Source organism: Plecotus auritus (genome assembly GCF_963455305.1).
Source record: "Plecotus auritus genome assembly, chromosome: 12".
NCBI classification, from domain to species: Eukaryota; Metazoa; Chordata; class Mammalia; order Chiroptera; family Vespertilionidae; genus Plecotus; species Plecotus auritus.
In genome coordinates, this window is record NC_137778.1 from 42,148,923 (window position 1) to 42,162,350 (window position 13,428).

General features: G+C 44.2%; 1 protein-coding gene across 1 annotated transcript in view; it reads left to right on the plus strand.

Annotated features, from left to right (window-relative positions):
- Positions 1-360: 360 nt before the first annotated feature.
- Positions 361-13,428, plus strand: part of OLFM3 (olfactomedin 3) — a 103,628-nt gene continuing 90,560 nt past the window's right edge. The window contains exon 1 of the mRNA XM_080649179.1: positions 361-871. Coding sequence (XP_080505305.1) covers positions 803-871 — 69 coding nt within the window. The 5' untranslated portion in view covers positions 361-802. The remainder of the gene's footprint in view (positions 872-13,428) is intronic.

A 13,428-nucleotide genomic window follows, 5' to 3' on the forward strand; every position in this document is an offset into this window, starting at 1 on the left:
CATTTGTACTAACCAGATAGATTATTCCAATAGGCTATTCCTACATGACCGTGCATATATGCCAATGGAACAGCTCAGGCAGGACTTGCTGCCTCGGACAGAAAACACACATGGAGAGTCCGCACTGCAAACTTTGTTGAAAGCGATACATAGGCTGTCGAGTCCTCTGTCAATGACGGCAGAAGGTTCCAGGCGCTGCTGGTTTCATAACCCCGGGTCCCCGCTTAAGCTCACTTCCCTGCGGCTCAAGGTGCCAGCAGCACAGGCTGCACCGGAGCTGAGAGTCCATCCTGGTTTGGTTAACAAATTCCCCGCAAAATATCCACCCCCGCCCCCCGCCCCGCCCCGCCCCGCGCCCCCAGGAGCTGTAGTGATGTCATATCCGTCGTCCAGGTCTCCACACCTCTCCCGGCGCCTACTCCCTTGGTCTCTTTCTTGGGTCCAAACTTTGGAGGTGGACTGGCGTGGAGAGGTGAGGGCAGAAGGGGCGGGCGCGCGGCTGGGAGGCGCTTCAGCACCGCGGCCAGCGCCCGCTGCAGACACCCCGCGAGGAGCTGCGGGCTGCGCGGCGGCGAGCTGTGAGCGGCGGCGTGGACTCCCGGCGCCCGCCGAGATGCCTGCGGAATGATCGCCCCCCAGGGCGGCTGCTGGGGCTGCTGCTGCTGCCGCCGCCTCGCTCTCTCGGCTCGGCTCTGGCTGGCGGGCGGCTAGTGCCACGGGAGGGGAAGGTGTCGGTCTCCGCAGTGACCCTGGAGTGGCTACAGAAGAGGGCGTGAAGAGGGGGCACCAAACCCAGGTCAGGATGCAGGCGACGTCCCACCTGCTCAATCTGCTGCTGCTGTCGCTGCTGGCTGGATTGGGTCCTTCCAAGGTAGGCACGATATGTTAACTCTCGGCTTGGAATCAATGTGCAATAGGAAACCAACCGACCCAAAATGCAAATAAATACACCCCCTCCTCAACCCCCCCCCCCCCACACACATACAAAACGGCATGCAGGACGGCTGTCCTGGCTACCTTGCGATGCCCAGCGTTTGCCCAGGGCTTGGGTGATCGATAACAAGGTGAACTGCCCGCCTGCCCAGGAATAGCGCCTCCAGGTAGAGTCCAGGAAGGGGGGAGGGACCAGGACCGAAGGGAATGAGGATGGGCGGCGGGCAATGCGGCTCTGGGTGGGGGGTGGGGGGGAGGGAACGGGCTCGTGCCGGGTCCCAGCGCTAACACGCTGTTGGGAAGTCGCGGGGGTCATGCCAGGGAGTTAGCGGTGGAAACAATGACATTTGTCAACACGGATGAGGAGATGGTGCACGGAACCGTCTCTTTGTTGAGAGCAGAGGCTGGCTGTGTGCTTTTCCCGGCGGCGGATCCGGGTGGGGAAGGCTCCCATGGCAGACGTGCTGCGGTTTGGGTCCAAAAACACTGGCGATGCTGCTGGGGACACCCGGGCACCGGCAGAGCCTGGCTCTCCCCCGGCGCGGCTGGGAGGCAGGCATCGGTGCATGCCTCGGCTGCTTGCTTTTCCCTGCTTTTCCCGGAGGAACCAGGGGGCACGGAGGAAGTTCTGATGACCACCCCCCCCCCATAAGAGGCAGGAAGTGCGAGTCCTGGGGAGGCGGAGGTGTTGCCGGGCTGCTGAACCCCTGAAAAGGAGCCAGCTCTGGCGAGGAGAGGGGACGCGGAGCCCTTCTCAGAACCAGGCAGGAAACCCCCAGAGATGTTTGCAGAGAAAAGTCTTGGTGACAAAGTGAGAGAATCTGAGAGCGTCAGCACGGTGCGAGCATCTTAATTATACCGAGTGAGGAATTAGGCGTCTGGTTAAAAAGAGTTAAGAGCTACAGTTTTTGTTTTTGTTTTTAAATGATGTCCCTTATTTAACTGGCCGAGAGCAATTGGACACAACCGGACAGATGATGCCATTTGAAGCTGTATTTGGGGCTCTTGGGACGTTATTTCTTTAAAGCTTTACATCAGTCTCTGCGGGGGCGAGAGATTCGTTTTCTTTTCATAATTGAGTAAGAACTGATTAAGATGTAGCCAGGCATACTCTGCTGCTGTGGCGGACCATGCTTGTAGGCCTAAGGAAGCGCATAGCGAAAAGTTAGAGTCACGTCCTGTAGACGCCTAGTTATTTGGGAGCTGGTTTTGTGTCTAGAGAGACCTGATGAGAATCAAATCCTTTTATCGTCAGGCTCTGGTTGTGGTTCTGTCGTCCCTGAACTCTTCAGTGTGAATTCCACCTCAGTGATCTTGATGGACAGCGTTGAAGCATTCTGCACCGAACCAAAAATGTGTGGGCTTTATTTTTTATAATTTCTAAATCTGATTTTTCTTTTCGCCTCTGGATCTACAGTGACACATACCACCGTCACTATATTATGTTGGTTGAAACTTGTAAAATACATTCCATTATGTACCTCACTTGAGATATTCTTGGTAAAACACGTTTTAAAACTGAACCTAATCACTGAATTACTGCAGGGCGGGGGGGACAATCACTTGATTTAACGTGAATTCTGTCATTCTTTAAAAAGGAACTCACGTGCGATTTCTTTGACATCTTTAATGCACAAGCACCTGCACGTCTTTATCCTCCGTTCTTTCCCACATGAATATATAAAAACAACGAAAAGCTTCTATTAAATATTGAGATAATGCCTCCAGATAAATGACCCACTTTCAGCCCATACGAGCCTTCCTAGTATTGGTCAGCTTATTTCTGGGGGTGCGACAATGTAAGGCTTTCCGTGGATTTAACTGTGGCCGTTTGGTACAAATGAGTGAGAAGGTCTGGGAGGAGAGGCACACACATTAACTTTCCAAACTGTCCCTTTCAGCTTCTAATCTAGACACTGCCCCGCAGTGTGCAGAGGGGAGAAGACGCCACCTGTTCTATGCCGCGTATGACATTAGAGAGAATGTCAACATGGCCATAAATGTTCCTGGGCAGGGAGAGAAAAATATTGCTTAAAAGGTGAATAAAAGATACTTTTGCGTGTTTTATCAAACTATCGTTGATCGCCAAACTATCACCCCACCCCATCTCCCATCACAAATGGCATCATTCAATTCTCAAAGTCATTGCCAATCAGGTTCTAACCGAGGAATTCTCTCAGGTTTTATTGATTATTATACTAACTACTTAAGGTTTCACTTAATAAAATGAATATTGATGATGGAAATTATGTTTAGTAAAACTGAAATGAAAAAAATCCAATAATACCATGCAAGACCACAGTTTTGGGACAAATGAGTAATAATTAAGTGGTGACAATTGGATGCACAGTAATTTTAAACAGCTGGCTTGTTAATACTAACATATTAGGACTGACATATTTCATCATAACATTTTAAAATACATTTATTCAACTGTATTATTACGTTTATGTTTACAGTAAGCATATGTATGTCCACACATGGATACATTGGCAAACCAGGAGAGCTCTTAAAATGGAGTCGATTTTTTTTTCATGGGTAGGATTATAGCACACAGGCCAAATGCTGGAAATCTAAATCTTAGAGGGTGCACATTGTATAAAAATGTACCTGGAAACAAAAGGCTTTCGAACAACATTACCAGAGCCATTTCATAAACACTATGTAATATTAATGTTTATCATCATTTTACCTGAGATTGAAACTTAGAGATCTTACATGACATTTTATAAAGTGCTTAAGTATCGCCATCTTATGGTAAGATAAGTTACTTGAAACTCAATTTTATCTTTAAATTGTTTAAAAAAAAAAAATGCCCAAACCTCTAGATGGATAGGACGAACTCCCTTTCAGCATATACTGATTACTTTCTTTTCTCTCATTTAACACATCAGAAAACTGGCAAGATCAGTATTTTCTTTCCACAAAAGGCAGGCATTCACCGCTAATTATTTGTATTTTTATGCAGACAGACGATCAATTTTCCTCTCAGGAAAATGATGAGAATGATGTTTTCTTAATTAAAATCTTATTAACGAGTTTCCCGTTCCATTTAGAACTCACGGGTCTATCACTTTGCCTATTGAGGAGATATTAATTAATTTCATTTGTGATGGAGTGTCTGAAGCACAGGCTGTGCCAAACCACCCTTCTCTCAGTAAGTTCTCTGAGAACGTGAAAGCTTGTCGGGATTGAGTTGTTGCTTGTAGAGAGAAGGGACCATTTCTGTGCAGGAAATTGCTGAGGGCGGCGGCTAGATGGCATCTCTGTGCTTTTCAAGGGAAGGAGACGAGTCCAGTAATGACCTTGAGAGGAAGAGAGTGAGCCTTCCCCTTTTGCAGGAGTTTTGGCAGACCATCATTTGAATGTGATAATAAAATAGGAGCTGCCGTTCATCACAGCCACGCGTTTGTCCGCTCTGCATGGCTGAAGGCAGAAGAGAGGAGGGTACAGGCGGGGCCGCGCAGGTTTCCAGGAGAACAGTTACACCCGAGGCCCACCCTGGAGTACCCGTGGCCACCGTCACGCGTGGCAGGGCCTGTGCGCGTTAGGCGGTCGTGCTTGTGTGCAAACTATCCTGCAGAATGCCCCAGCATGCTCAGATGGAGGAACCCTTCGTTATCTTCTTCCCTAGAAATAGATGGGAGAACTTCCCACCACAGTCCTCGCTCCCACTACAGACCTGAGCCCCAACCATGACTCGGCAATAATCTTCAGGCGCCAACGGCTCTTTCTGAACAAAGGAACACAGCCACCCAGGACTCGCCTTACACGCGAGGCCGTCGCTTTGAAGCCATATAAACATGACGGGGACTAAGAGCACTGTGGAGTAATGATGCTGCCAAGGGCTTCTTAATGTAACACCCCGCGTCTAAGTGCCTTTGGGTCATAGAATTGCAAAAGAGAAGCATCAGGCTTACATTGGCTAGAGCTGGCTTTGTACACACACCTGGTTAAAGTTCCTACCGTTTTTTTAATGAAATTGATAAAAAGCAGGAGCAGCAAGAGAAGGGAACGGAGATGGGTACCAGTCTCCTTTAAAACGCACCTCAGCCCTAACCGGTGTGGCTCAGTGGATAGAGCATCAGCCTGCGGACTAAAGGGTCCCAGGTTCGATTCTGGTCAAGGGCATGTACCTTGGTTTCGGGCACATCCCCAGTAGGGGGTGTGCAGGAGGCGGCTGATCGATGTTTCTCTCACTGATGTTTCTAACTCTCTATCTCTTTCCCTTCCTCTCTGTAAAAAATCAATAAAATATACTAAAAAATAAAAAATAAATAAAACGCGCCTCAAATGGTCTCTCTTCTCCTGAACCCACTGTGTGCCAGGAGGTCCTCTCTACCGCAGGATCCACTCAAATCAGAAGAGCAAGTAAGGACCGAGGCCACGTGGTGAGGCCTATGGTCACACCCCAGCGGACCCTCATGTGGCAGGAAGCGAGAGCTCAGGGCAGCCCGCTCATATTTTGAAAGAGCAAATGACTTTTTACTCTCCTTTTCTCCCATCCTCCTGGCTCCTATTCCATTTTTACTTTGCAGAAATTATTCTTTTTTCCCCCCTCTTTCTCTTGGCAACTTGAAAAGGTTAAAATCGTACTGCTTTCCTTTATTTTTAAAATTACTATTTCCTGTATTTTGCAACTATTCTCTTTAACACAATGTTATTGGGACAATTGATTGATGCTCCGCTGAGAGGGAAAAGCAGGGTGCAGTCAGTCCCTCACGTTAATTCCTCCTTTGCCAACAAGAGGATACATCCATGAATGACTCTGGGGAAGGTGTGATCTCAGGCCCTCGCCTGTAAGACGAGGGGTCCGCCTGTTCTTAAAACTTCTTTGTTAAACTTTAGAATGACTGACTCTGCACCTCCCCCTCCCCCACACAACTCATATGTTGACCTACTGTCCAAGGGGATGGTATTAAGATATGAGGTCTTTGGAGTGATTAAGTCCTGAGGATGGGTCCCTCATGAATGGAATTAGTGCCCTTAGAGAAGAGGCCCCAGAGATCTAGCTCACTCTTTACACCCCAATCAATTTAATACAAAAATAAAATAAAATAAAATAAAATAAAATAAAATAAAAAAACAAAAGCATATCCACCTGAGTAACTCAAAAATTGATTCTTTTCTGAGTTCAATCCATATAGATAATAGGAAGGGTAAAAAAAAAAAAATAGATGAGAGCAGCTATATAATGCCTAGGATAGAGCTTATTCATGAACAACTAGTATTTAAGAAATGTATTATCTCAAAAATACTTGCCATCCTATAGTGAGATTTGCCTTATTTTTTCTTACTCATTGCAATTTTTTTAAGGGAGGGCTGTCCAAGATACACGAACAGTTTTAGACCATCTCTATCGATAATGCCAGTAATTTTGCTAAAAAAAGTACTCAAAAGTGTTGAAACTATTAAAAATACTGTTTTCTAGGAACATTTATCTTTTTTTTATGCTTTGAATATAAGGTGTTGTGACGCATATATCGCAAAGCTGTGCCTTCTGTCGTTGTCACAGCAAGCTTTCGGAAGAATAGAAGTAAGTTCAGAAAGAGGATCCCGGATGCTGGTGTTCCTGCTCTGGCCTCTCCCTGGAACGCTCTTTCTGCTTCTCCATATGTCACAAGTCTACCTACATTTTAAGATACAACTCCAATGTCACTTCCCCCGTCTATCCTTCCCTGACACTCCTCACACCGGAGAGGAGGTGACGCTGATAAACTGAGAACTCCTATAAGAAAAGAATCGGGCCCAATTTGTCTTTGCACCTGCAGCCCCTGGCACTGTGTCTGACAGAGTAGGTGTTCAGTGAACAGACTGAATTGGATTTCCTTTCCCCCCAAGTTTGCAAAATACTCTATTTCTAATCACTCTTGTCATACGTATCCCGCTCTTATATTTAATTGGATGTTGGATGTATTGTGTCTCCCCTGCTAAATTATATTGTGGCTGAGGGCAGGCTGTGGGTCTTGATCATCTTTATTCTTTCCTACCTAGCAACTAGCACAGCGTCTATTCAGGTCAGATTTAAAAAAAAAAAAAGTTTTTATTTATTTCAGAGAGGAAGGGAGAGGGAAAGAGAGATAGAAACATCAATGATGACCCTCATCGACCGGCTGCCTCCCGAATGCCCCCTACTGGGGATCGAGCCTGCAACCCAGGCATTTGCCCTGAACTGGAATCAATCTGTGACCTCCTGGTTCATGGGTTGATGCTCAACCCCTGAGCCACACGGGTCCGGCTCGGGTAGGATTTTTAACAAGCAATGTTGAATGAACAGATGAACAGATGAAGTCAAGAAAACCCTAAAAAACTTGAAATCCTGCGATAAATGATGCATGGAAATAAGCTCTGGTTTTGACCCAGGCTCCCTTCACACCCGATAAACAGAGAAGAAAAGTAAGACTGGTTTTAAGAATCTTGGTCTCAAGGGCTTCAAACGATTCTGTCAGGCCGTGTATCTTGAAGAATGCCGCAAGGCGATGCCTTTTTAAAGTTTTTGATTACCTTCCTGTCTTACCTCACCACCTTTAGTGTTGTTATGACATCTGGTAACTCTGGGATGCGAGGACCTCGATCCTCTTGTGAATTACTTGCTGTGTTTCATGGCCCTCTGTGGCAAAGTTCATCTTATCCTCGTATTCCTTGCTGTGTGTATGTACCCATTCTGTTTGCATAGCTTTACAAGTTTGAATATTAATGAGTACTAACTGTTTCACAACCTTTATTGGGTGCCATGTCTTGCCTTATTGGAAAAATTAGTATTTTATCTGTATTTATCTCTTTTTTTAGTGACTGTGTTATTTTTTTTAAGGACATAAACTATCCTGTTGAAATTATTCTCTTACTAGATATTACTTTTTCTGTGGTACTAGTGTAAGAATACCAGTTCTGGATTTGTACTGCATTGCTATGTGAGCATACCACCACTTTACAGAATGACACCCAGTGATTAAAAGCAAACACGGGTACAGTGGAGTTAGATTTATCTGAATTATAACTTCTAAATATAATCCAAAATTTTAATACTTAACTTTGTAGCTTAAAATGCTCTGGAAAGAAACGTCAGCAATAAAGTTGTTTTAACATCTCAAGCCAACAGCTACCGAGATAACCCCCGAGAGAGGGCATACGTGGAGTAGGGGATCCTTTTTCTTTTTCAGACTACACTGAAGGTGATTAAGACGCGTTATCCCACGATGATTAACTGGCATTCCTGGAGGGCACAAGCCCAGATGTCAGGAATGCCTCAAACAGAGCATCCGTGCTGGAAGTGCCAAACCACTGGCACCGGTGTCCCCGGTGAAACACTGCCTTCAAAAGGTGCTGTCACTTCCGGGAAGGATGGGCGCCAATCGCTGCTGGGGGGGGGGGGGTATCTGAATTAGCACCGACGGCGAGTCTTTTTACACCTCCAGGTGCTCTGTGGCAGGATGACTCCATCTTTAGTGCCTAGCACCCCAGTATGCAACAAACTGAAATCCTGTGTGCTTCAGGACCCACTAGAGACTTTTTATCGGAGGTATCATTTATTATTTACATCCTGCTACAGATATATTCTACTCTTGACAACAAGCTGAGTGCTAGATAATGTCAGAGAGTGCAAGGACGGCAGTGTGATTGCCATCTACCTTAAAGCACCCTGGGGATGTGCAGGAGGAAGTGGACGGAGCGTTAGAAGCTCATGCCAAAGAAGTCGCGATTGTCACGTGATGTCTCGAAACCAGGCATGGGATGGACTGAATTTACTCAGTGTCCCTCCTAGGCAGCAAAGCATCATGACCTGACCCTCTCACACCCCGCCATCTGTCAAAGCAAGAAAAGATTCCATGTCCAAATATTCATCCTAAAACTAAAGTGGATTAATACTTAAAGAAGTGATGGAATTATAAATGAGCTTATGTGCATCTCGGATGTGAACAAAAGATAGTTAAAAGAAAAAGAAGGGTTGAGGGGAAATAAGTATTTGTTTACATGTAGGGGATGGAGCTTTTAGAGATGGGGCATAACATCTGGCAATGTGTATTGAAGCATCGCAAGCGAAGTTTATTCTCCCTACCAACACCCCCCCACCACACACACACACACACAAAATGACTGTATTCATTCATCTGAGACCTGGTTACCCTTCTATTAGTAACTACTGTGTTGGCATTCACTTTTAGAACAAGGTCTCTAATTAGCTCACTAATGTTTAATGTCTTTTAGTAAGAAGAACTAGGAGGAAGGAAAAGGTATAAATAAGGGCATCAATCAGGTCCTTTTCCTTTCTTTACTTGCATCTCAACTTTGCACATGGACAGGCAATAGAAACCTGATTGCATTTGTATGTAATCATTGCCTTTGGAAAAGCTGCCACTCAAGGGACTCAACCTAATTAATATTACCTTACCCTGCGAAGTGAAGATCAAGAAAGAGAAACCACACCAAATCGGAGCAAATTACACCCTAATGAGGAAACGGGGCAGAGTACTACATTAGGAGAAGAGCTGGGCCGTAGCATCAGATCTTCAGATGGCCAGTTGTCTGGCTTTGGGCAGCTTACTAGATTGTTCTACAGAATCAGCTGTGGAGAAACACCTAGAAGATGGAGGAAGGGGCCTAACGCCAAGAAATGCGGGCTGCCTCTAGACCAGCCGTGGGCAAACTACGGCCCGCGGGAGCAGAGGGTTCTCTTGCTCTCCCCTCCACTCCTTTACTTTGAATTTATATTAGTTCACGCAAACACTCCATCCATGCTTTTGTTCCAACCCTCCGGTCCAGTTTAAGAACCCATTGTGGCCCTCGAGTCAAAAAGTTTGCCCACCCCGGCTCTAGACAGTGGAAAGCCAAGAAAATGGATTCGCTAAAGCCTCCAGAAAGAAATACAGCCTCAGTCATAAGACTGAGTTCAGATTTCTGCTCTCCAGAACTGTAAGATACTAAACTTGTGTTGCTTTAAACCACTGTGTTTATGGCCATTTGTGACTAATTACTAAAATTCTGCGGCACAACAACAAAAAATTTCATTTTTTTTTTCTGATTTGACGAAAAAAACTGGTATAATTTTGATTCATTCACACCAACATTGTTGTGTTGTCTGTTGACATTTTTGTATCTGACAATCTAAGAGAAAGGAGGTCAGTGCCCATGATTAGTCATGTATTGCATGTTTTAAAAATTCTCATGGTAGACTGGTTGAAAATCGCTGATCTAGATGATAGTAATCAATATGTAAATAAGCACAGACTGTAAGTTAGCCAAATAACAGTAGTGTCTGTGCTTGTTGGTATTAAGATTTAAGAGACCATACCTGGACATTACAGTGAGGTCTGAAAATTATCAAGTAGGATAGGCAAAATAGAAATAAAAATTGCTTCTTAAAGAAGACTAATTAGATTCCACATAATTCTAATCAATTTACATGACAGGTTATGGTGTTCCCTAGGTGACATCTGTAAGACGCACAGTGAACCTTTTTGTTGTTTTTATTAGGTCAAGTCCGCCTAGAGAGCCTCACCCTCAATCTAAACGCTTGTCATTTCACTTACTTGCCAGCACTGGACTTTTGGAAGCATTGGATGTCAAATGTTTATACTGGATTTGTAATCGACAGTGAAAATACAAATAAATTGGCTGCTCTGATTCAGTAAAATGATGATGACGGCTCCTTCTTTTTCATCAGTCAAATCTGATCTGCCGAAGGCATTGGCACGTCTTCAGATGAAAGCAATTTTGTTGAGAGAACCACTGCATGGTGCACAATAAAGGCGCCGTCAAACGCGATGAGGGCTCGGCGACATTCCATAAAAGACGAGCCAGAGCCACCCCATTTCGTGTGCAGTGGAGGGGAAAAAATGTTGTGTTTACTTATTTAATTTAAAATAACCGATATTTGTTCTTAGCTGTACAACAATTTGCAATGTAAAGAAGATAATTAGTCCAAAAAAATGGATGATTCCCAATGATTGTAATTATCACCTGTGATAGAGTCATCCATTGACAGTCTTACTGTAATAGTTTTTTCAACAAATGGTCATGCCTGGTACTATTGTTGGAGTTGGAGATAAGAGAATTTTTAAGGAGTAACAGTTATTACTCTCCAAAGCCCTTAGCATTTTCACCTGGAAGATTTGTGCAGGTGTCCTTATTATTGTTCTGCTGTATGCTGCTCTACCACAGACACTTGTCTAGGAGACAAGCAGGGGAGCGGCAATGGACATCTACGGGGGCACAAAAGAACATTTCTTGGGGAAGGTGATGCTTAAAGGAAGATCAGTTTGACAGTGAAGGGAAGAAGGAGTAGTCCATTAAAAGGCAAGAAGTCTCAAAGGAGGACCTTGGTAATACTTTCAACAATAAAGATTTAAATGTATACATACACATATATGTACATATATATAGCTATATATCTAAGTATCTCTGTATTTTATCTATCTATCTATCTATCTATCTATCTATCTATCTATCTATTCTCATCTCTACCTACCTAGGTAGCTTTGTAACCACTCCCTACTTTAATAATCAGAACATAAATTACTGAGAAGAATCCCAACACATATCTTAACACAAGATCCCTATGATGCCACTGTGATTGTGTGTCCCTGCCTCATCCACATCATGCTCATTGGACTCCCATGGAAGTCATGACTGAAGAGGTTCTCTATTGTGGATTGTGTCACCACCATCATATGTAAAAAGCATTACTCCATTACCAAAACTATTGTTATCCTTTGACAGCAAATTTGTGGTCGGAATGGTTTCGCCCAAATAAAGGATCTTCTACTATATCTTCATCGAGTTACAGGGTAATTCTGGCTTGGTTAAATTGGCCTGGAATTTGGCATCACCTCAAACGGTTACTCAGATTGCATACCGATTTCAAATTTTATTGACAAGTGGGTTTCTTTTAATGATGTAAATTTGTTCATTTTGGATTAAGAGAAATTTCCTTTTTTGCCTTTCTTATTTTGTCTCTGCCTTCTTTTCTTCCTTCCTTCCTTTTTCACATTTTCTTTCTTCTATTCATTCAAAAATGCAATAAAATGCTATCATAATGTTAAAATTGGAGCCCCAAAGTTCAAACTGCATGAAATGGATAGCCATGTTACAACCAAGATCACAGAATGAGTACTGTCAGCCTGTTACAGAAGTCCAGGCCAATCACCAATTGCATGACACCCACATCACTAGGGGAGAATGGGGAAAGATTTTCCCTGGATCTTTCAAATTTCTCCAGATTAGAAGAGACAGTAGAAAGGTGTGCCACTCCCCACCCCCTCAGCCTGGGCTTCATTTACCTAAGAAGTCACATTCCTACTTGAGGAAGGACTCATCCATTGAGTCTTGGAAATCAATCTATAGTAATAAAAGCATGATATGCTAATTAGACCAGATGTCCTTCCGGACTAAACTGGGGCTGCAGCCGCCATGGCTGCAAGGAAGGGATCCAAGCAGCCGCCCACAGCTGTGAGGGAGGGATCCAGGCAGCCGCCCACAGCTGTGAGGGAGGGATCCAGGCAGCCGCCCACAGCTGTGAGGGAGGGATCCAGGCAGCCGCCCACAGCTGTGAGGGAGGGATCCAGGCAGTCACCCGTGGCTGTGAAGCCCTACTCTTGCACGAATTTCATGCATTGGGCCTCTAGTGTCATATAACGAGGAAAGAGGGGCTGGCTGACAGTCAGTGGGCTTGTATATTTTAACCATATTTGGCAAAACTCTACTCTGAGAATTCTTTAAAGCAATATGAGAAAATTGTATGCTGACTGACATGGGGCTATCAGCGCCGAACAGCAACTTCCCATGTCCAAGAGAATATATCATTTCAGCCCCACCAAAGCCGCACAGGAAAAACGGGGTTTGTGTTTGTTTTTGCAATTAATCCTTAGATCAAAAGAAAATCTTACTTCAGTGTGCTGTATTGATGAAAAGAAATCTGTAGTTTGTTATACTTAGCAATTTATTTGGGTCTAGAATACGCCTAAGGAGACATGGCTCACATACGGCTCTCAATCTATTATATGAGGTCTTTCTAATCATCCAACAGACGTAAAAGAAGAAAAATGTTAAGTTTTATGTGACAAAAGGAAGAAAAAAAAAGATTTATGTGACTCACATTCTTCTCATTTCCCTTGCTATGGGATGACATTATGAGAGAGTAAAAGGAATGTGTGAGGTACTGTAACATTGGCATTGAGCTAAGAGTCTGGAAATAGAAAAATCAAAGCAGGTGCCTGTGTGTGCACGCGTGCGTGCGCATGTGAAGGAGGGAAAGTTTCATCTGAAAATTACGAGAGTAAATCTCAACCATCCAAACTAATTATGTTAATTATAGAAGTGAACAGCATGAGCTACAAAATATTTTTAAATGCCTCTTATTTCCAAATCACATAATAAGCTAAGTTCGTCCTACAACTGTATTAGAAAAGTGAAGCCTAATAGAGGTTGTTAGAGCTCATTGTAAAAACAGATGAGATGACTTTCAAATTATCCTGTCCATTAAGTGAACATGGGTGATTT